Here is a 25,312-nt window from a genome sequence, read left to right on the forward strand (position 1 = left end):
AGAGTCACCCTGGCACGCGGGAAGGAGCAGTGCCCGGCGCCAACTCTGTGTAGAGGACCAGGAGAGCGGAGGCTGGAGGAGCCATGCGCCGCAAGGTAGGTGGCACCTCCCCAGTAGCTGGGCAACATGCTGACAGCCGACAGCAGTGCAAGGGAGGCTAGCCACCGGCCGCTTCCCCACCCCCGCCCGCTTCGTGGGCCTGTCCAGCCACCTGGCGGGGAGCACTAGGCGCTGCCCAGACTGAGCCTATAGAAGACCCCATCTGCCCCACACCGGGGTCAGATGAAGCGTCCAGCTCCCGCTCTGGAGAACGGCATGGCTGGGGTGCGATAACTGGGCTAATTTACTGAGACAATTGGGCTGGCAGGTGCAACAGGATACGATCACCCGTGTTGGGCTCTTTGGGGTTGGCTCCCCTGGCAGCCACAAGCCAATGCCATGGGGAGTGGAGATGCGCCACTGGCTGGTCCTGAAATAGACGCTAAAAACATCTACAGTGACGCTGACCACCTCTGAGCCCACATCCCCCTCGCCCAGGGGGAGAGGAGTTAACCCCCCTGGCCTGCTATTCCCTATCGGGGCAATCATCCCCTCCTATCTGTAGCGCCTTTGTGGATAGATCTAGAAGGATTCCACTCCCCCACCCACAACCAGGGGGCAGATTGGAGAAAGTGAACATAAGCACTGAGCACACAGTTCCAGCTGGACAGCAAGATCCCTGAGCACACCCATTAGAAGTGCTGATACTGGCCTGCTCGGCCCAACAAAAGGCCAGCCAAACGCCCGGGCCAGCTGGAGCAGAGCGTAGTGGGTGGATGAAGATCTCGGCACAGAGGCGATCTGGAGCCTAGGCCTCGCAGGCTCCAGTTCTGCACAACACAGTGGCAAATACAGAGGGCGAGACTCTGCCTGCTCAGAACAAATGCTGCCTAGTCAAACCGTGTTCCCAACATAAAGTGGCGTACAAGGACAACCCCTAGTGGGGGCTGCGTAGACGTCACATCTCCAACTCCACATTCCCGTAGCTAATATGACAAAGGGCTCGAGCGGAAGCAGGAAAACTGGAGCCATGGACAAATTTGCGAAGTCTACCCCCACGCAGCGAATGAAGCCAACAAGATCAGCCATCCCCAGGGGTGCAAGGGCAGGGCCCCTGCATTTCCGGACTTGGGTGGCATCATGTAGACCATGGCAAAGGGCTTCGCTGCGGTTCATGATAAGCTGGATGATACCAATGTTACAGTGTCGTGGATAAAAACACAACTGGCCTACGAAGGAGCCCGGATACCCGATGCTGAAAACAGGATCAGTAGCAATGAGGACAACATTAGATTGTTGCAAGATGCAGTTTCCACACTGTCCAACGAGATGAGGCTGATCAAAAACAAATGTGAGGATTTAGAATCCTGCTCCTGCTGGAACAATAGTCGAATTGTGAGGGTCCCTGAAAACGCACTGGAGGGCAGAATGGAACAAGCAGTGGAATCTCTGCTTAAGGAGCTGCTGGGTCAGCCCGATCTGTCTCCCTTCTTTATCACAGAGCGCTCAGAGCACTGGCCCCGAAACCAGGAGACTACCCTAGGCCCATTATCAAAATACTCAGTTACCGAGACAGGGATGCGATGCTACGTTTAGCCCGAGAGAAGAAAGAGCTGAGGCTGGGCTCCCAGACGATCTGCATATTCCCCGATTTCTCCGTCACAGTACAACTAGAACGCCGGCAGTTCATAGTGGTGAAGAAACTCCTGAGGGAAAGAAATGTGCAGTATGCTATGCTGTTGCCGGCGATATAAAAAAAATGCAGTTCCGCGGCAAACTATTTTTTTTTACCGTCCCAAGTGAAGCAATTAAGTTCGAGGCCCAGATCCCCGAAAGCAACCCGCCAGAAGACCCGATCGTAAGCAATGACTGAATTTCAATAGAACTATCCTAATGTGCTACACCAATGTACTATACTGTACCATGAGGAGATAGTCTAAGATGGCGATCCAACACAACCCCCGCTCAGTAGGGGGTTCCTCCCTTGATAATGGGAAGGCCGTACAGTAACAGCGCTCCCGCTACCAACTGGTGTATGTTCATGTTTTATATGTTGCCCCCAGCGGCCCATTGGCCAACGGGGATGGTTTTGGGAATGAAGGGGGTCGGAGGCGGGGTATACACAGCTGGGTTTGGGGAGGCGGTGGGGGAGGAGGGAGGGTAGGCAGGCACGGGCTCCCAGTTGGGAACCATAAGACACGCAAGCACCAGTTGTGCTACTTGTAGTGGGAACTGGGACCAAAATGTTAAAATGTTAACCATGACAGAGCCAGATATGAAACATAGAAGTCAATATAAGATACAACCTCAAAAAGGGGAAATGCCTCAACAGGTGACCATTTTGAGTTGGAACGTCAGGGGGAGGTGGACAATTTTACTAAATCCAACAAAATGATCAGAGGCAAAAAGTGAATGTCCCATTTCTTCAGGAGACCCACGCAACAGAATCTACATGCCGAGCACACATGGGGTTCAAATAGATATGCCACGTCATTCTCCACCCAATCCCGGGGAGTCACTATTTTAATACATAAGTCTCTGAAGCTGGTAGTGAAACATGCCCACATAGACCCTGAGGGGAGATGCATCATTATGCACGGTGTCCTAGAAGGGCTGGAAACCATCATGATAAACACATTGCCCGAATCATGACACCCCAGAGTTTTCACGAATATTCAAAACATCCTAGTGGGCTACTTCGGGATTCCCAAAATTTGTGAGGGGGTTGGGGGAAAGCATATGAATTTAATTTGATACTGGACCGTAACTTAGACAGATCCAATAGGGCCCCAAGACACCAGCCCTGTGCAGCCCACCAATTATACTCATTGTCATGCAGACTAACAATCTTGTAGACGCGTTGAGGTCTATCAATCCCACAGCCAGAGAATTCTCCTTCTCTTCCTCTGCCCATGACATGTACTCCCGAATTGACATATTCCTGGTTTCTAGTTCCCTAATGGGCCAGGTGTCAAGTACCGAAATCAAACCACGCATTGTCTGACCATTCCCCAGTGCTCCTATCCCTGAAATACAGTGACAACACGAGTAGGCGAGCTTGGAGATTTAAAGCCGAGGCCCTATGGGATGTAGAGTTCAAAGCCAATACTAGAATCGACATCCTCAACTTCTTTGCCAGCAATCCAGCCATGGAAACATTCCAGGGAATTACATGGCAGGCCTTTAAGGTCTACATCCGAGGTAGGTGCATATCGAGAGAAGCCCCTGCAGCAGACACGCTCTAAACCCTGATCCCACTGTATTGGCCCAGATACACACTGAGTTGGAGATGTTCAAGGCCCTGGCTGCCAAAGAAACGTGATACTTTGCAGTGCCTACCGCGGCCAGGTGGGACAGAGAGGGTGACAGATGGGAAGGACCCTGTCAAGAGTGATCCGGTCTGAAAGAGGTGGGGGGGGTCAGGTAGACTGTATTCTGGATGCACAGAGGAACACCAGATGGGCTGACTCTGATGTAGCGACAGTGTTTAAAGTCCATCATAAGTTATACAAAGCCCATCTGGCCAAAGATATCGTGGATACCCTGGCTCTTCTGGATAAGCTCACACAACCAAAACGGAATCCCCAAGCCAGATAAAATCTTGAAAGCCCATTCACAATAACTGAAATCATAGACGTCATTTCAGCACTCCCCAAAAACAAAGAGCCTGGACCAGATGGGCTTACGGCTGAATTTTATCAGGAATTCACTGCTATATTAGGCCCGATTCTCCTACAAGTACGGGAAGAATTACTACTAAACCACATCCTCCCAGAATCCCTTAGTGAGGCCATGATCACGGTTCTACCGAAGCCGGGAAAGCCTAAAAATGAGTGCTTCCTACAGGCCCCTGTCGCTCAAACTGCGATACAAAAATAGTTGCCAAGATACTGGCCAACAGACTCCTCCCATGAATACCTCAACTAATACACCCAGACCAGGCCGGGTTCATCCCGGAAGGGTCCAATGCACTCAGCATACGCAGGCTGTTTAATATCATGGCCAGACTAGAAACCAGCACCCAGGCAGTGGCGGTCACGATAGATGAACCAAAAGCTTGACATGGTGGCGTGGGATTATATGTTCCTAACTTTGGAAAAGATGGTTATTGGGTGCAATATGAGGCAATACATTAGGCTGTTGTACACAGCCGCTGGCTAGAGTCTGGGTCAACTCACTCACATCCTCCCAGTTCCAGCTGGAGAGAGGAACTCGGCAGGGGTGCCCCTTCTCCCCGATCCTCTTCGCCCTGGCCATTGAGCCAATGGTGGAGTACATTGGGACACATCACGCACACTATGGTATCCACCTGGCTGTGTCCCTCGAAATTATCTCTCTATACGCCGATGTTGCGTTCTTTGTCCAAGACCCCTTGACAAACCTTGCTCCAATTATACATGATATCATAGCCATCGGGGAACTATCAGGCTTTACAATTAGCACATTGAAATCAGAAATCTTTCCCCTCACAAATAACACATTAAACTGCCAGGGAGAGCTCACGCTCCAATGGGCCCCAGACCGCATCAAATATATGGGGGTGATCATCTCCAGAACTCACGAAACACTCCAGAGAGACAATTATGAAACACTCAGGCAACACATACAAGGCAAGTTAAATAAACGGAAGGCACTCCCTCTGTCCCCGGCAGCCAGACTGTCTCTTATAAAGATGGTTCTACTTCCCAAGACGTTCTACGTGTATGCTAATGTCCCAATCTGGCCTGGGCAGAATTTTTTCACTCCGATACACAGGATGCTCGCCCAATTTCCCTGGCACGCCGGAGCGGTCCGCAAAGAGTGGTTGGGCCAGACGTTCACATATGAGAAAGGCAGACTAGCGGAGTCGAACCTAGTACTGGATGGCATCCAAGGCCCAATATGCTACATACTGGTTTCCTAGGCCTTTTCCCCTCCACCCCCACACACATGTCAAGCTAAAAGCACTGGCGGCGGGCGAGGCTGAGCTTGGGTCCCCGATACTACATTGACACTACAAAGAACATTGTCCCTTCGACCCGGTCAAATCCACGCTACTTGCATGGAAACTGATATCGTCGCACACGGGTGCCACAGTACCCTATTACAGGTGGCTCCCACTATGGATCTTCCCAGACCTCAGCCCGACGTGGTACAAAGCCATAAAACAAAATGGAGCAGCCTCGGCTATAAGCATCTAGCCAATATATTCCCAGAGGGCAGATTTATTACACCAGCCACTTGGAAGGCAGGACGAACAAGTTACTTTCTTACCGGCTAACGTTCTTTCGATGGGATGGTCCGACGCCATATTCCATATCTAGGACAGGTAATCACCACAGCTGTGCTGCTTCGGAAAAATTTTCGGCGTCTGCGTCGATACGCTGTCCTCGAGGGCCTCCGTCGAGCCGACGTCACCGGATGTTATAAGTAGGACGCACGATACCCGTAGCCTCAGTTGTAGTTTTTTCCCCAGAACGTGTGGCACCAATCTTCTGTCACTATGACCACAGAAAGCCTTGTGGAAACGTAAGTTGCAATCGCATAAGAAATTCTGTAGCGGGGCAGGTAGGGAGGGAGCGATATGGAATACGTTGTCGGACCATCCCATCGAAAGAACGTTACCAGGTAAGAAAGTAACTTGTTCGAGGGGATTGGGTCCTCCGACGTATTCCATATCTATGACAGACTCCCAAAGCAGTAGCAACGTATGGAGGAGGGAAAATAATTTAGAATATAGAAATTTAGAATGCCCAATCAAATTGCAGAATAGAAGACCGCCTTGCCAAAGGCCAGATCCTGTCCATGGATCTAATCTAGGAGTAGTGTCTTACAAAAGTATGGATCGAAGCCCACGTGGCTGCGTCACAGATGTTACGAATAGGAACACCCCTCTGCAGGGCAGTAGAGGCAGCCATACCCCTAGTAGAATGGGCCAGTAAGCCTACCGGAGGGTCCTTACCCGCCAAGAGGTAGCATTCAGAAATTGCAAGATAATCCATCTAGACAAAGTCTGCTTTGTAACAGCTTGTCCCAAACGCCTTCCAGCATATCCTATAAAGTGCTGACCGTCCACTCTGACCCGGGACATGCGTGAAATGCAGAAACTTAAAGCTCTCCTAGGATCCAACCTATGGAGCCTCTCCTCTTCCTTACCAGGATGCAGAGGAGGATAAAATGCCGGAAGAATGACCTGGCTTGAATGAAATTCCGACACCACTTTCGGAAGAAAGGAAGGACGAACCCTAAGGACAACCCTGTCCTTATGAAACACTGAAGGTTGGCTTAACAGAAAGTACCTGCAACTCACTCTGCGAGCGCAAGTAACCGCAACTAAAAATACAGTTTTAAGGGTTAACAGTCTCAAAGGACAACAATGTAAATGCTCAAAAGGAGCACCCATTAGGAATTTTAAAACAAGGTTCAAATCCCAACCAGGCACCTGAAAAGGTGACGGTGGAAACACATTAGTGAGCCCTTTCAGAAACTGAGAAAGGAATTTTGAAATAAGAACACTACTCAGACGAGCGCTTAAATATGGACAGAGCCGCCAGGTAACCTTTAATGGTACCCACTTGCAGGCCCTTGTGGGCTAAAGAAAGCAAAAAAGACAGAACCACAGGAATGTCACATGAAAAAGGATCCACATTCTTAACCCTGCACCAGTCGCAGAACTTTCTCCAAAAGCAACGGTACAGGGACTTTGTTGCAGGCCGCCTGGCCGAAAGCAACACCTCCATCATGTCTTCAGGTAGATCCCAATCCTTATACCTCAACCTTTCAGAAGCCAAGCGTGAAGGTTGAGGGATCTGACCTCTGGATGGAGAACCTGAACCCCCTCCTGTGAGAGCAGATCGTCTCGGTAGGGAAGACGGCGTGGAGGGCAGATGGACAAGTCGAGAAGGTCTGGGTACCACGTTCTCCGGGCCTATGTCGGAGCAGTGAGGATCATCCGGGAACCGAATCTCCGTACCCTCTGCAGCACTTGCGGGATGACTGGGACTGGAGGATACGCGTACAGCAGTGAGAAGGACCACTCCACCACGACGTGTCCCCTAAGGCTCCTCTTGGAGGAAATTCCCGCGAACAGAACCTTTCGCACTTCCGGTTGACACTCGAGGCAAAGAGATCCACTTGTGGGGTCCCCAAAAGGGCAAAGATCGCCAGGAGAATCTCCTGAGCCAGCTCCCACTCGTGAGATCGCACTCTGCCTGCTCAGAGCGTCTGCCGTCTCGTTTGTCTCCGGCCAGATGAACTGCCGAGATCGAAATTTCCAGCTGGTTGGCCCAGAACCAGAGCTGCATCGCCTCCCTGCACAGAGGAAGTGACCCTGCCTCCCTCACTTTTTGTTGAGGTAGTGCATGGCCACTGTGTTGTCCGTCAGAATCAGGAAATTCTTCCTTTGCACAGTCGGTAGAAAAGCCTTCAGGGCAAGTCTGACGGCCCTCAGCTCCAACAGATTGTTATGGAGTCTGGACTCCGACAGAGACCAATGACCGCTGACTGTCAACTCGTTGGCATGAGCTCCCCATCCCGTGAAGGATTCGTCCGTCACAATCATCACCTCCGGCCAGGGTAGCCAAAATGAAGCCCCCTTCATCAGATTGCCTTCGACGGCCCACCAAAGGTGGTCCTGGGCGACCGAGGGCGGCACCTGAACGGGGTCCGACATCCTGATGAAGGACTGACCAGTGCATCTTGAGAGCCCACTGCAGAGATCTCATCCACAGTCGAGCCTCTGGCACCAAAAGAATGCAGGATGCCATGAGGCCGAGCAACCTCAAGAACTCGAACGCCGGGAGACTCTGGGCATGTTGAAACTTGTGCACCATCTGCAGAATGTGATGAGCCTTCACCTGGGGAGGGATACACAGCCCCAGGGATGTGTCGAGCACTGCTCCGATGTACTGGAGCTGCTGGGTTGGCGTCAAGTGGGACTTCAAGTTGAGGGAGAAGCCCAGCCTGTGGAGCGAGTGGCAGGTGACTGACAAGATGATCTAGGACTAGCTCCGGAGAGCGCACCCTGATCAACCAATCGTCTAGGTAGGGGTAGACGTGAATCCCCCTTTCCTGAGATACGCTGCCACCACCACCATGAGCTTGGTGAAAACCCTCGGGCGGAGGTCAATCCGAACGGCAGGACCCGAAACTGAAAGTGTGAGTCGCCAACCGCGTACCTCAGGTACTTCTTGTGCTTGGGATGGCACATAAAAGTAAGCATCCTTGAGGTCGAGAGACACCAACCAGTCCTGAAGTTGAAGGGCCTGGAGGACTTGAGAGAGAGTAACCATCTTAAACTTGTCCTTCCTGAGGAGTTTGTTCAAACCACGCAAGTCCATGATGGGTCTCAATCCCCAGTCTTTCTTCGGAATCAAAAAATAAGGGGAATACCATCCCTTGCTCCTCTCCGCTACAGGCACCAGTTCTATGGCTCCTTTCTCCAGCAGGGATTTGATTTCCTGCGCAAGGAGCGGATCCAGACTCTTCAAAGAGAAATTCCCTGGTGGATTGTCGCAAGGCCTCTGCCGGAAAGGAAGGCAGTAGCCGTGGGCTATGAACTCCAGAACCCACACATCTGAAGTAATGGCACGGCATTCTACAAGATGCTGCGCCAGCCTTCCCCAAAGGGCAAACCATGGGACATGGCCTCATGACTGAGCTGAAGCGGCAGTGCCTGAGGGCAATGAGGCAACTGCTCGAGCGGCCTTGGCACCTCGAGTACTCTGTTTTCCACCTCTGGTACTCCTACGTTGGCCTCTTTGACTTGCAGCTCCCCTCGATTTACCAAAGGTAGAGTAATATCGAAAGGAACCTCCCCTCCATTGCGGTCCTCTAGGACAAAAAGGCGGAGGTTGGCTAACTGCAGCGCTCAACGACTTTGCTGCAGCCTTGGAGGTCTGCAACCTCTCAAGGCTCTCGTCAGCCTTGCTGCCAAAAAGATGGTCACCATCAAAAAGCATGTTGAGAAGCCGGGCTTGTACATCCGGGGCAAACCCAGACTTCCGCAACCACCCAAATCTGCGCATCACGGTGCTCGCCGCCATGGACCGGGCGACACAGTCTGCCATGTCTAGACCCGACTGAACCGATTCACACATGGCCTCCTTGCCATCCTGTACAAGAGCAAGAAAACCATTCCGTTCCTCCCCTTCGGGAACATGTTCAGCCGCTAAGGAAACAATTCCACAAAGTATGAGTGAAACGTGCTAAGGCACACAGAGTTGACTACTTTCAAAGCCATACCCCCTGAAGAAAACCCTTTCTTCGCCCAACCGTCAAAACACTTGTCATCCCTATCAGGCGGGATGGTAGGGTACGACGCCGGTTTAGCCATGGCCGCCTGCACCACCAAACTCTCCGGAGTAGGGTGCACGGACTAGTAGCCGGGGTCGCCACTGGCTGGGCGGCATTTTCTCGGCAATGACTTCCCTGCTGCCGGGAGACTCTCTGGAGCAGTCCAAGCCGCCGCCACCCTTCTTTGCAAGGCCATATGGAATGGCAGAATCGGGTCAATTGGTGGACCTAGGTCCAGGATATCTGTCTGGGCCGCAGACCACCTCAAGTACTCCGACACCCTTGACATAAGCCGCCGGTACAAAGACTCGGCGTGCGTACCAGGCTCAGGCCTACCAAACTCCCCTCCGGGGAGGTGTCCAGACCACTGGCGTTGTGCAACGACTGACGCAGGTCTTCAATCTGGCTATGACCAGACAATATTTTGTCAGGTACCTCATCAGGAACCAAACCTTCCTCGGACCCTTCTTCCACCTCAGAAATATAATCCAGAGGCTGGAATGGGGGCACAGAAAAAGGGACAAATACATTTTTGGACTTGGCCAGAGCCTTTTTCGGGGGTTCCACCTTGCCACAGGGTACCTCCGACAAAGCATCCTCGAAAGGCGTCGAGGGAATCTGCGTCGACGTTGAGCGTGGCGCCGACGGCCTCACAGTCCTCAAGGGCGGTGCCCCGAGCGTGTCCTTAGACGGCCTCGGCACCAATGGTTTCCATGGAGCCAGAGCCTCGAGTGAACCTCTCGACGGACATGGCGTCGAGGTCTTCGAAGAAGACCTCACAGGCTCTGACGGTCTCGAGGGCGTCGAGGACCGGGACCTGGAGCGGGGATGGCTAGTCCGATCGAGACCTCGAAGGTTCTCGATGATCGCAGCGACCACCCGAGCCCAAAGGCGTGCGAGCGGTGGCTCTAGCACAGTCACGGCTGGCTTCTCTCGAAGGCACGGACGGACCGGAGCCCTGTGATTCAAAAATCACCAACATTTCCTTGCAAAATGCCTCCCATTCCGCGGGAGTAGAGTGCTTGTTGGGACAAGCAACCCGCCGACGGGCAGAGTTCTCGGACGAGGACGGGGAAGGCGACCGGTGACGGCGCTTCTGCGAGTGCCTCGAAGAGGCAGAGGAATGGCGGGACCCACTCCAGGACCGAGACCCCCCCCTAGAATTACGCCGACGACGCGGAGTGTCGCCCCTTGAATCGTCTGTGGAAAATCCAGTGGACCTCGGCTTACGGGGTTTGGAAACCTTACCCACCGAAATTCGTCACAATCGTCCGTAGCGTGGTCCTGCCCGAGGCACCAGAGGCAGGCGTTGTGCAGGTCCGTCAGCGACATCTTGGAACCGCAGTCCCGACACTTCTTGAAACCCGACCGCGGGACAGAAGAAGAGGAAGACATGATACAATCTTCACAAACCGAGTTCGAAGAACCGATAGAAACGCAGAAGAAGCGAGGCGCGCCGAGATCTCTGAAGCGGACACGTTCGCAGAAAAAACGGAACTGAGGCTATGGCCGTCGTGTACCTTACTTATAACATCCGGTGACGACGGCTCGACGGAGGCCCTTGAGGACAGCGTATCGACGCCTGAAAATTTTCCAAAGCAGCACAGCTGTGGTGATTACCTGTCATAGATATGGAATACGTCGGAGGACCCAATCCCCTCGAAACAGGGATACTAGCGGGAAACTCCTCCAATTTTATAGACTGCGGGCCGCCACGGCTGCCAGATGGGAGTCCTACCCTCAACGATCCCCGGGAAAATACACTGCTGGCCTACACAGTCAATTCGACTAGCTGCAGACACAGGTCTACATTGTACAAATTCATACAAACGCCTGACTCACCACAGATACCGGCAGCCAAGGCCGGCTGGTGTCATGATCTCTGCTTCCAAAAGGTCAGGGTTTTCCCAACTCCCTTGGAAGCAGATCCATAACCCAGGTTCCGAGTGCCAACCAGTCCAAATTGGGACCTTTTGGACCCAGTCCTGGCGCCAGTGGCACCAGGCTCATAAATATGCCCAGTCCCAGCGCTGGAAGCGCCGGGCTCATAATGCTTGGGTGGACTTACCTGCAGCAGACCATGCTGCTTACTTGCCTGCCAGTTGAGCCTCTGATCCTCTTCGGTTTGGAACTACTTCTCCTGTTGGGTGGGCCAGGAGCCACTCCCTAGATTCAGAACACTGGAACTCTTCTGGAAAGCAGGAACTCTTTTCTTACCTAGGCGTGGCTGTGGAAGGAGACAGCTAAGCACTACAGGAGGCTATTTAAACCACACCCGATGGATGAATCCTGCTTTGCGTTATTCTGCATCCTCTGCAGCAGAACGCTCATCGTGTCTTCTGCATCTGATCCTGGGCCTAAGGAAAAAGGCTTACCATCCTGAATCCAGTCTTCAGCAACACCTATAAAGACAAGAAAGAACAGGTTAGCATTACGGTCTTCAGTGACAGCTCTTCACTTACCTGGTCCATCGGCTGTCACCAACGCCTCGCGCTGCATTCCGGCATCTGAAAGACAAAGGCTTACCTACTCTTCGTGCACTCTGGAGGTCTTCACACTGCATTCCGGCATCTGAAAGACAAAAGCTTACCAACTCTTTGCACGCTCCAGAGGCCTTCGGCGCTGCATCCCGCATCTGAAAGACAAAACAAGGTGCGTTTAAAGACATTGGGGAACTTTAATACTCACGTGCCATTACTCCTTTCCACATCTAACCCAGTGGGTATTCCGGCACCCTGCAGCCGCTCCGAACTTGTACCTGCAAAATAAAAAGACAGTTAGAGCGCATCGTGAAGCAGGCAACAAGCGCTTACTTACGTGCTTCCAGGCGCTTCTATTCATCACACGGGCTCCATCTTCAACTCACTTCAGCCCGTCATCCGCCATCGCCGGAACCCTGCAAAACAAGAAACATCATTACTAAAGACTTTAAAGACATTAGAATTACTCGAAACTTACCGTTCGTGCAGTAAACGACGGACAGCAGTCCTCTGAAGTCAAGAGGCCTGCTCCCCTTATCCAGTGAAGAAACTGGTTACAGCACCCTGCCCCGAGGCAGATGGAGAGCACGGCGTTCACTTACCTAAGGTGAGAGCGTTAACCTTTGGGGTTCTACAGGAGAAGAGAAAGGGAAGAAGAGAGAGACATTCAATAACCCAGTTCCTTAATCCCATATTTTCTATCTGCAGACATCTTACCCTTCGAGTCAGACATACAGTGCACAGAGGTCCAGCCCAAAGAGCCAGCCGTGTGTTACACATCACCTTTGAAGATACGGTATATGCCCAGTCAAGACCGGCGCCTCTACGGGAATCAGGTGAGCGTTACAGCTGGTCCGAGGACTTGGTGGTGTCAGACGAGCAGTGGGCCCAGGTGTGTAGCCACACCAAGCAAGTGTCCATGAATTTCAGGTTCAGGTTTATGCAATTCAAAATTCTGAACAGACTATTATACACCTGCTAGACTCTCCAAAATTTCGGCCTTGCAGGTACACTGCTGCCCAAAGTGTGGTTTCGAAAACGCTGGCCATTTACACGTTTTGGTAATGCCACACACTGGGGAATTTTTGGACTCATGTAATGACAGGATTTCTGAGATTGTTGATGTACATTTAGAGTATGAACCCCTTGGCCCGCTCTTTGGTATATGGGAATTACTGCATAGGGGAACCCCTAGAATATTTGCTAATATGGGTTGCACGATGGACAAAATGTCAATCCTCCTGCGCTGGAAGGAGAAAAAATGTCCCGAACTAAGAGGAATAGCTAAATGCTATAGATATAGATATATGGATAAATACACCTTGCCGGCAGGTGCCAGACCGCACGACTCGTGGGGCTGATCTTTGTAAATATTTATGTGGGAGCATGACAAACTAAGTACTTGTACAGGCCTCTTTTCTTGTTTCTTCACTGATGTAACCATAGACAAATTGAGGCTTTGAGTACCAAATGTATTGATGTGAAATGTCAGGATCATTGTACCATTACATATGAAATGTTCTTTGGGCTGCAACCCAAAAGATGTGTGGATCTGTTCTGTCAGAAATAAAGGTTAAAAAAAAAAAAATAGATTGGTCTATAGAAGCGTGGATCTGCCCTTCACATGCGCCATATATATTTTTCTTTTTTAAAGATTTAGATAAAGGACATATGTTTTAGTGCAGTAAAGTACCACACTTTCTGTTCATAGTTGGAGAAAAAGTACACCATGCATTAACACAAATGTCCTCTTCCTTTCAATGTTTCCCTTAAAATAGTCTCATTTACGTACTTTGTCAGGAAAACCGCATCAAATTGTGTCGAAATAGGTTTTCCTAACCAGTTTGCGCTGCTGGAGAACTCTGCTTTTATTCATCGATACAGTATGTGGTTTCCAGTTTAATGATTACAATATGGTCTTTACTAGCTATGGGAATTCCAAAACATATTCCAGGGGTGTGCCATCCAGTACTAACTTCTCGCCTGTCACTTTTTTCAATTAGGGGTGAAGACATGTTTTACTTCTTCCTGTTAATTAGTAAATGGTTTTCTTCATAGTACTCTTTAACTGCATTGATTTATTTGTGTAAATGGTAATTTCTGCCAATAAAAAACAAGACAATCAACAAAGACAGAAAAAAAATGAAAGAAAAAAAAATTTAATCGATGCTCATTTAGGCCTTTATAAAAGAAGGACAAATGGCTACCTCGCTGAAGAAAATGACTACACTAAATTGTCACCATGTGAAAGTAAAAATAATGCCACCAGTTTGCACTGAACTTGCTAGATAATGTCCAGACATTAGCGAATAAAACAAAAGTACCGAGGGTCCCAGAAAGTTAAGCAAAATGAGGATAACAGGAAATCTTCTCTAATAGTTTCCAAAGCTATAAAAACCCTGGTGGCCATCTTTAACTCAGGAAGACATTGTACCCTCTATTCCTCAATCTGCAGCGTCAGGCAGTAGTATTGAAGCTGTCCTCTTCTGCAGCCATGCCACTCCGTTGATCATAGCCGACATATGGGAAAAACGCATAATGAGTCTACATGCTGCATCCATCTCTGGCAGCGCTCTATTGTCCATACAGGTAATGCTCTGCACGGATCCCTACTGACATAGGACCTTGGAGGTGTTAAGGGGATTAGTGACCTACACACGAGTATCCTGGCTGGCATGCAGATAGATGCTTGCATTGAGGTTATTCTGTGTGACACCAGTGGGGGTCATTTTCTGCCTCCATGATCGATTGGCTTAATTGGCCTCATACAGACTTGTAGTGCAGGAGTTTGGGAGAAGGATTATGAGCCACCAAAGAAGTCTTCATCTTCAGGAGGTGTGCAGTATATCTCAGAAAAATTGCACGAATTAGAAAGGGGCTTTATTCCCTGGGATAAAAATCTATGCCCTGGGATAGCGTCAGACCATTTTCTTTTAGAGGTTTTGAACAGGTGGGTCAATTAGTGTTTGCACGCATTTAGTTATTAATAGACATATCAAAAGGTCTTCCATCCAAAGGTACTGCCCGACCCATGAAAGACGAGCCACAATATTCAATACAATGAAAAATAACTCACCCTAAAACTGGGCAACTCACAAAACATGCGACAGCACAGCCAAACAATATGCAGCATCTACTTTAGCCTCAGATATGCATGCCATACTTCATTCGGCATTCTGGCTCGCGATATAGGTGGCCCTTGAGCCACAACTAACACTGGGGCTAGATTGTAGTGGTTCATATGGCGTGTGGCCCATGTTTGTTTAAGAAAGACGATCAAAGTTAACAGAAACTGTAGGTTGAAACCTTTATAAGACAACAAGCCGCTTACCTGAAGTGATGAAGTAATAAGGCGAATCCCCATGGATACCCACAATCCCCGGCCCGATCGAATCAGCCAGGATGTTAATGACAGAAAACACTCCACTGATGATACCGAAAGCAAGGCCTGACACTGAAAGGGAAAACAAACAAGTTCAAATAAAGATAAAAAGCTCAGCAGTGCTACACAGAGTACCTAAAGACATCCAAGACTAGAAAATGGAAACAAACAAAAATTCCATAAAAGAGCAACAACTTACTGAAGAATTGAACGCACATATTCATACACAAGCAAATGCTTTCCTTTAAAGAGGCTGAACACCAAAAGAATCATTGGTTAGGGGGTTTATACAGGTAGCTGATCTATGCAAGTTGCTACCGTAACCTGTACATGCTAAAGATGTTACCAGAGAGCATCCTGCTTCTTTATGGGAGCAGTTGATGAAAATGGGTCTGGATTGAAATGGCAGGGTCTAGCAACTGGGGCAGCTCATTGTTGAGTCACGATTTATCCCATAAGGATTTTAAAAAAAGAATCTCCTGTAAATGCAATCTATATACTTTCTATATATATATATATATATATATATATATATATATATATATATATATATATATATATATATATATATATATATATATATATATATATATATATTTCGCACTTTTGGGAAGGAGAGAGCATGTCAGCTGAGCTGATCCATGTCAAGGAGAAGTGCAGTTGGAAACGAAAATGACAATGTGAATTCAGGCTCCAATAAAGATGTATACACGTGTTAGTCTCTTCGTCAATTTAACCAATTCATAAAAGCAAATTCCATTAAGTGTCAGGTACACTCCACTTGTCTATTATTGTTCCTGTTCTTGCCCGCATCTAAAAATCCATTGCTACTACCTGAGGATCTATCCTAACGTCCCCTCCCACTAGATACTGTGTACGTTAACCAACTTCTGATCTAATGCATAGCTTGTATAACACTGTTTGCACTGCCTGTAAAACGGACTTTTAAATGGATTACTTGTAAAACGGTTTTCCAGATTTCTATGTATTGCCAGTAAAACGGACCACTAGCATCCTGCACACTGTGCCGCAGCTCCTATCCATGGACCTGCACCGCCCATTCACCGCTATTCTACTTCTTCCCATAGCAGTGTTCTGTATTGCACTGCCCAATCTCCGTGCTTCCTCAGTTCATTTTTTTTTGTTGATACTCTGGTCATTGCCAGACATTTACACCTTCTATGCCCCCTAGCGGCACTATGTGGCTGACTCATATGGTCATTGTATCACCTTTATATTATCATTCTGGCCATGAGTCACCGCCTCTCTTAAATGCTCATATGTACGCGGCACACCATCCTTTTTCTACAGTACTCGCATAGCGCCTGACATTAATCCAACTGCTTGCAACTTGCTGCATTCACCTAGCCAGACTAGCTGAACTATTGCCTCTCGAGTCATTGATTGCATTTTGCACATGCACCTACCTTCAAAGTCATTGATTGCATTTTGCACATGTACTTACCTAGTGAGATCAGCTGAACCACTGCCTTTGGAGTCATTGATTGCATTTTGCACATGTACGTACTGAGTCAGATCAGCTGAACCATTGCCTTTTGAGTCATTGATTACATTTTGCACATGTACTTACCTAGTCAGCTTAGCTGAACCATTGCCTATTGAGTCATTGACTGCATTTGCACATGCACCTACCTAGCCAGTTTAGCTGAACCATTGCCTTTTGAGTCATTGATTGCATTTTCGCACATGTACTTACCTAGCAAGCTGCCCCTGGACTGCCATTTCCTGGCTGATCCTACCCCTGCCCAGCGAAGAACCTCTCTACGTACCCTCCAGTGCACTCTTATCCAACCGCATAGACTGTTAGGGCACTTGGTTCAAGATATGCGGCCTTTGCCAACTGCTAGCCACCTTATTCTCGCTATCATCGCAGGGTGAATCACCACATCCCTTTGTCCCCCCACTCCCAGCACTGTTAAGACCGACCCTCATCACTCTACTCTACACTATCCCACAATGCTCCTCAGTAACCCATACCTCAATGACCCTGCCTTATGGCTCCAACACTTCACCACTAAACCTACACCCAATCAACCTTGCTCGCTCCAAGTCAGGAATCTTAGACTAGGATCCAGACTGCCTCGGGACCCTCGAGCCCCTTGCACTCAGCACACACACATTTCCACTACTACACAGAAGTTACCACCATCCCACAGCCCCATCTCCGCCAAAGAACTCAAGGGTGCCCTCATTAACGCCAGAACTATTACAGCCCACGCGCTGGACATCTCCGACCTCATCACCACTCAAAACCTCGATTTTGTGGCCATCACTGAAACTTGGTTACATGCAGCCTCTGGCCTACTTCTTGCCTTCGCCATCCCTAACGATTACTCCATCATTAGAGTTGACCGACAATCAACATGCAAAAGGAGGTGGAGTCGCATTCATACACAGAAATAACATCACACTCAGAATCATCCCCAACACTGAGCTCAGCTCGGCAGAATCCCTCTCCTTGAAACTCACCTTATCTCCAACCAACACTACAACTCTGCACCTTATCTATAGACCTCCAGGACCACTTGGCTCCTTCATAAATGAGATCACGGCCATTTTGACTGTCAATACTAAACCCAACTCTCAGGTATTGCTTTTAAGAGACTGTAGGGGAGGAATGGCCACGAGGCCCTCCTCACCTACAGCTCCCTCCCCAGGTGAGGACCATGGCTCGGTGGGAGCACCCTCATGCCACCCGGGCCCAGGTGGAGGGGGGTTCACCCGCCGACGACATTGCCCACACGCACCCTGTCTTTGCATTTACCGAAACTTAAGTTAGGCCTAGACGCCATCGTGCACAGCAAACATGGTGTGAGTTCAGCACACTGTAACGAGGCCCCCACCTTTGGAGGGCCTTTCATGCATCTCTGCCGCCTCAGCAGCCCTGGCAGATCCGCTGCGAGCGCGTTCCCATGAGAAAGTCGGAGATGAGCTAAACCCGAGATGCCAACACGGCAACATTATATTAGTAACAATGTGATATTGCACCCCGTATGACCCAGACCGCAAGGCCGGGGCAACGGGGAAAAAAGCTGAAGCATCACTATCTGAAGAAGGTAGAAAATAGTTCAAGTATTGGTGTTAATGAACTACCTCTGTTTAAAATGTGAACGAACCATAAAAATGTAACGTTATATGATATCCCTCCAGGTCTGGACTAATGCTGCTATAACCACGGAGAAAGATGTTGACCAAACGTGTAACCTCTATCTGTAAAAGTGTTTTTCAATAGTATGTAGAAACTTGAACTCATATATGTTTTCTGAATCACCCAAAGCGGCGAGCATCAATCTCTGTAGGCCATAACCTAGATATCCCTCGTATAACGTCTAATGTACATACAATACGCACACAATGTAGTGAACATAATGTTAGGTAATGAAAAGGTACTGGAACCGACTGTATTAAAGAAATGTGTAACGAAAATGAAATATATATATATGTATATGTGTGTCTGAATAACGTTAAAATGAGGCAGAACAGTATAAAAACTTCTGCATTCACTGATCAGCAACGCACGAGGAAAATACCTTTGTGAGTATATGCAAGGTCATTCCCTCTCCCACCCCACCAAGCCTGCCAGATAAAAAAGCTAAGACTTGTGCTGCGCTCCCTCACCTCCCCCAACCAAGCTGGCGTTACTTCAGAGAGTCAGAGGCCCCGGCGCCGCAACCAAGGCCACAGCCCGCCACCTGTGTTATTTACAGCACGGTAATAAACCCACGGATGAACCCACTGATCTACCAGCACCCTCTCATAAATCCCCACGAACCCCCCCAAGAATCCTGACCCCGTGTAAGGACGACCCCCATCATTGGGACAAGACACAGAGACCCATCTATATAATAACTTCTAACGCAGCAGACAGACATGTATCACTCGGCCCAGGTCCCAGAGCCCCGTCCCGCGACCTAAAATACCGGTCAATAAGACTCAGGTAAATCTCACCCCAACCAACAACCACCAGACCTCTCACGAGGTGCATTCCTCATGTGTTGCGTTTATTTTATAAGATAAGCTACGGAACAATTTATTAGTGAACGTAAATGTCATTTTCTGAATAACTGCAGTGTGCATGGCCTAGGGCAACTAAGACAGGAAAGGTATTCATCATTGTCACAGGCTGCCCCAGCGCACCAACACCGCACGGATGACCTCAAGCCGGCCTGCCAGGCCCAACCCAACCCACGAGGCTGACCAGTGACGTCGTCTTGCCAAGACCAACCATGCTGCAGCAACACCTATAGTTAGTCGACGATACCCAATCCCAATTAACTTGTGCCCCCTATAGTGTTTAGGTGTTGATGACGTTTTCTGTATTAGAAATACGCCTGTCTTTGCTATTGTCAGACAGAGCGCTCTCGTAGGTTGCAGAGTTCTTTGCATGCCTTATCCTTGGATAAACTCCCACTTACGCTCACCCGCACTCTGTCTTGGTCTTATTCCCACTACGGGAGAGTCCCTTATTGTCTCTCATTGCGGGGAGGATCGTGCTGAATTGGGGGCGCTTCCTTTCAGTGGTGACCCCGATAGCGTGATATCTCCAAACTATTTTTCCTAACTCCTTCTTAAACGACCCCCTTGTGGCACGAGAATCTCCGGTCGAGAAGGGATACGCACGGTGAGCCGTCTCCGGGAGGCCGCCCGCCAACGGCGACCGGCACAATAAGAAGTGCGCACTCAATGAGAAAGGGTACGGGATCCCGATTGGAAAAAAATCCCCTTTGAGTGCCGCTCGCCGGAGCCAGGGGCTGACCGTTGAGTTACCGGTGACGCCGCCTGGACGGACCCAGTTTCGGAGAGTATCGGTTCAAGACGGGCACGTGAGTACCGAGTGCGAGTGATCGTCAAGGGGAAAAGAAAGGGAATTGGGAATAACAGAACGGGGACAGGTAGAGGAGAAGAATATCGGGGGTCTACTACAGACGGGTCTTGAAATTTTCTTTATTCTTTCTTTTGCATATGGCCATTAGGAGTAAGAAATAAGTGACGTGGTAGAAGTGACGGAAACCTAGCTCCGAGAGGGGGTGGAAGGCGGCGCCGCATAGTACTATCTAAATTAGTACTGGGAATATATGAAGAAGTGAGAAATAAGTTATTGGTGTCTAGCAAAAGGAGACACTGGGAATATTTTTTAGTGATTGTGCTCTCTCTCTCTCTATTTCTTTTTTTTTCCATTTCCACGGGGTAGGGGGTGAAAATGAGAAGGGTATGAAGTAGTTAGAACATCTTAAAAAGTGGGGACTCAGTAGTGGCACGTACAGACGTGAACACAGTAACCTTAGTAGGGAAACAGGGACAGCTGGCTAGGGAGGAAAGGGAGGAGAAAGACAAAGAGTGTGAGTGGAAAGCATTGTGAAGGGTGCGCGCACCGTACGAGTGTTAGAGACGAACAGGTGGCCTTGAGGTGGTGCCAAAGAGTGTGGACATAACCAGTACTAGATCGATTGCCAGTGAAATCACATAAGTGTGCCTGAGAATGAGAAAGAGATGAGATATGGTGAGTGAGAAGAGATTTGTGCACTGAATTACAGTGGGTGACAATTTTGAGAGGTCCGCTCTTGTCTGTGCCATAAAGGTATACGTACGCATATTTACACCTATTTAAAAGTTACGAAGGCGAACGCGGTAGCGCTGACGATTTAGAGGATGGGGGCTGAAACTCCCTTGTCACACATTTGTAAGAGCTTGCCGGGATATGCTGAACGCATAAATAAATATCATGATCAATGGTTAACAGAATTGAAAGGGGAGGGGTTGCCCCAGATTTGGCCAGAAGGAGGGTCTTTTGACAAAAGCGTTCTCGATATGGTATGTACCTGTATTCGCCTCAAGTATAAGGGGAAAAAATGGCAGACTAGGAAGGAGATATTAGATCTCTGGAGATTGTTTGAGGAAGTACCCCCACCCAAAGCCCCAGCACCAAATATTGATTTACCCTCCACCACAGACAATCCACTAATGATCCCGCGAGAGGAAAAGGAACAGTTAAGTACAGAACAGCCTGCGGAAGTGGTTATGTTGTACCCAATATTACCTAAACCAGCCCCTGCAACAGGATATAGCGACCCGATTTATGTGCCTCCCCCTTCAACCAGCACGCCACAAAGACCAACTGCACCCCCACCATACGAAAACACTAGAGAGCACACCCAGGGAGGCACACAGAGAGTGGACATAGAGAAGTTAACGAGTGACTTAGAGTCGAGGCTTACAGTGGCACGAGATGAGCTCTCAAGAATAAAAGACATATGTGAACGCACAGCGTGCGCCCCCACACAATCTGGACGCACGTCTAGAGCGTCGAGCGAAAGTAGACAAATTGAGGAAGGATGGAAAAAGGGGGAAATACTGTTCAGAATTGAGGAAGAACCGACCAGGATAATAGAAGTAGGGACAGCAGAAGGAAGCATTGGTGATGTCTCGAGAGAGAGAGGGATCAGAGAGGATTTGTTATGTGATGTCAGAGGAGGGGGGGATGAGAGTGATAGATTGAGCATGGCAGTAGGCGGAGAAGGCGAGGAGCTAGATGGGGCATGTTCACTGGGGACTATAGAGGATGAATGGATAGGACGACTAAGAAATAGGGTGGGGAAGATGGCGTCATTAGAGTCAGCAGTGACCAAGGAAAAGGAAGCTGCAACGGCAAAAGGGAAATTACAACTACCATTACTCCACAGGGGAGGTGGGAGGCCGAACTATATACCGTGGGCTCAGATGGACAAGGCTAACTTAATGAAATTACTACCACAGCTGTCAGGAGGGGCAAGCAAGTGGATATATGCATTTGAAAAACATACCGCGGGTATACCGCTGGCAGTAGGCGATGTGAAAAGCCTACTAGTGTCCTCAGTAGGGGATCAGGCAGACAGAGTGTGGGCTAAAGCGGGTTTTCCAGCTGTAACTTTGGAGTGTGATCGCCATGATGGGCCTTCTTTTAACACCGTGCGAGCAAGGGTGTGGGACGCACTGCGGGAAACTTTCCCAGATACCCCTGATCTGCAGTCAGTAATGCAATGTACCATGAATGATGGGGAGGACGCTATGGATTACATTCTCCGGGTGCAGGAGATGTGGAGAGCGGAAACGGGTACGCCCTGGCACCAATCCACGTCTCTATTTTACTTCATCATTAAAAGAGGGCTCCCAAAGGAAGTGCAAAAGGCACTAGATAAAATAGCAGGTGTTGAGGCAAAAGGCTGGCCGGAGATCCAAAGCATAATAGTACACCATTGTAAAAGGATCAAAGAAAGAGAGAGGGAAATAGCACAGAAAAGGTTGGCGGACGAGGCGAAGTTGGTGCAATCAAAATTGGTGAAGGTCGCAGCAGCGGTAGCGGGACTCCCACTCATACGGGAGGGAGAGGAAGGAGAGGAGGGGCAAATAGCAATACAAGGAAGAATAGCAGCGAATTGGGCAGGACAAGGGCAACGACAGTGGACAGAGCAGGAGCAGAACGGAGGTCCAACGTGGCAAGAGTGGGCCCCAAGAGGAGGAAGAGGTGGGTACAGGGGGCGAAGAGGAGGACAAGGGTATGGAGGAATGGGAGGAAATGGGTGGCAGGGTCCCAGAGGTCCACAGGGGAGCTGTTGGAATTGTGGGAGATGGGGGCATTACTCAAGGGAATGTAGGAGCAGACAAAACAACGGTTTCCAAGAGATAGAACAGTACGGACACCCCCATCCAGGAAGCCCCTACGGCCTCCCCATGGGACAATACCAGCAACCAGACAATGTAGTACAAAGGAGTAACGCACAACTACACGGACATCAATACCGAACACAAACCAGCCCACAGAATAATGACAATGTGCACTACACGCCTGGTAATACTTTCGCCACAGGAGCTAATGGGGCACCAGCCCCCGCACCTTACAGTGGAGTGTCAGTAGTTTCGGGGAATATTTTCGATCAAGGGGGGGCAATGAGACACCCCGCATAGGACAGCCCACAGAGAGCACTTGCGTGTCCAGTACTGTCTACGACCCACAATGCATCAGAGGAACCATTGATAGGAGCGCAGATAGGAGACAAGCAATTCATATTCATGGTGGATTCGGGAGCGGAGAAATCATGCATTAGAGAGGGCCGGTTCCCGTTATCTAATAGAACGTTAGAGACGCAGGGGTTCTCTGGGGCTGTAATTGAAGTTCCTTACACAGAGGTATTGGATGTGACAGTGGGGGGTAAAACAGTGAAAGCACCCTTACTGTACTATGAAAACTCTCCCATCAACTTACTGGGGAGAGATCTCTTGAGCAAACTAAACATGACCATATCATTCACAGGGAGCGGCATCGTATGTTCAACGCCAGGCATATGCCCCCTCCGTATATTAGCAGTAATACACGGCCACACAACAATAAAAGAGATCAGAGGGGTACCAAGAAATGAGGAGATGTTTGTTGAAGGCATGAGAACATTGGCTCTCATAGTACCAGAACTAAAAAGGGTGGAGTGGAGAATACCAGCAGAATTCCTTTTTCGTCCCATAGCAAGCCCTGACACTGCTCTTGGGGAAGTACTATCATTGGATTTGCATGCAATACATGTATCAGCAAACAGAATATGCGTGATTGGTATTGACATGGAAGGGTGTGAGTGGCGGACAGTATTGTGTACAAATGCAAATATCCCCCTGAGGGAGCTCTCGGACGAGGAGCTATTTTCTGACACTGAGGGAGATGGTGAAGTAGTGATGGAACTGGCAATGCCCTGCGACATCGTAGTTACAGCCAGACAAACTAAAGTTGAACTAATGGCGGTAGTAGGAGCACCGCATACATTTTTTGATGAAGACATGAGTTCAGTACCCGCTAACTTATGGACTAATGGCCCCCACGATGTAGGGTTGCTACATGAAGTTCAGCCTGTGGTGATAAAAGTAAAACAAGGAGCAATACTGCCCCGGGTGAAACAATATCCACTGTCGCGAGAAGCAGAAGAAGGGATCAGAGAGACAATAGAAGCACTGCTAGCACAGGGTATAATAGTGCCCTCAAACTCCCCATGCAACACATGCATTTACCCAATCAAAAAAGCGAAGGGGGGTTCATGGAGGATGATACAAGATTTACGCCCATTGAACGATGTGGTAATGAAGGAGTTCCCTTTAGTCCCGAACCCGGCGACAATACTGTGCAACATTCCAAAAATAGCATCACACTTCACAGTAATTGACTTAAAAAATGCATTCTTTTCGATTCCCTTGGCAGAAGAGAGCAGGTACTTGACAGCATTTACATTGGGAGGAAGGAGGTTCGAACACTGCAGACTACCACAAGGATATTGCGAAAGCCCAAGCATATTTAACAGGGTACTACATGAAGATCTGGGGAATTTGTCTGTAGAAAGCACAGTGATTCAGTACGTTGATGATTTATTGGTTTGTGCACAGGCTGAGGAAGAATGCAGACAGGACTCGATAACACTATTGACATTATTGGCAAATAAGGGGTACAAGGTGGACAAGGGGAAGTTACAATACTGTCTGACGGAGGTCCTATACTTGGGTCAGTTGATATCAAAGGATGGCAAGCGAATTATACCAGACAGGGCACAGGCGATTAGAACAATTGGGGAGCCCAAAACAGTAAAAGAGATGCAGAAATTTCTGGGTATGTGTAACTATTGCCGAGCATGGATATTGGACTATGCAGCGTACACAAGGCCCTTGCTACAGGCACTGAAAGAAGCACAACAGGAACACAAACACATAGAATGGACAGAGGTGATGAACACAGCATTTAACTCACTAAAAGAGCTGATATCAAGCGCTCCAGTACTAGCAAACCCAGATTATGGGCGCGAATTCTTCTTATTTTCACACTGCAAAGGAACATTGATGACAGCAGTACTGACACAGAAAACATCTTTAGGGCACAAACCACTCGCTTACTATAGCGGCACCCTAGACGCAGTAATGCAAGGTCATTTCGCGTGCGAGCAATCCCTAGCTGCAGCCGCGTTCGCAATTGAAAAAAGTGCCACGATAGTAATGGGCTGCCCGGTGACACTGTTCGTGGAACACTCACTTTTTGCAATATTAGAGCGAACAAAGAGCACATTGACAACACAACGCGCCACAGCATATGAGATAATACTGTCCAGCGCTAACA

At 49.1% G+C, this 25,312-nt stretch overlaps 1 protein-coding gene across 2 annotated transcripts in view; it reads right to left on the bottom strand.

The window, feature by feature from the left end:
- APH1A (aph-1 homolog A, gamma-secretase subunit) overlaps positions 1-25,312 on the bottom strand; it is a 394,203-nt gene that overhangs the window by 192,686 nt on the left and 176,205 nt on the right. For both annotated transcript variants that reach the window (XM_069652174.1, XM_069652179.1), the window contains exon 4: positions 15,124-15,246. In XM_069652174.1, coding sequence (XP_069508275.1) covers positions 15,124-15,246 — 123 coding nt within the window. The remainder of the gene's footprint in view (positions 1-15,123; positions 15,247-25,312) is intronic.

The sequence above is a fragment of the Ambystoma mexicanum genome, chromosome 1p (assembly GCF_040938575.1).
Source record: "Ambystoma mexicanum isolate Mex_15411 chromosome 1p, UKY_AmexF1_1, whole genome shotgun sequence".
Lineage (NCBI taxonomy): Eukaryota > Metazoa > Chordata > Amphibia > Caudata > Ambystomatidae > Ambystoma > Ambystoma mexicanum.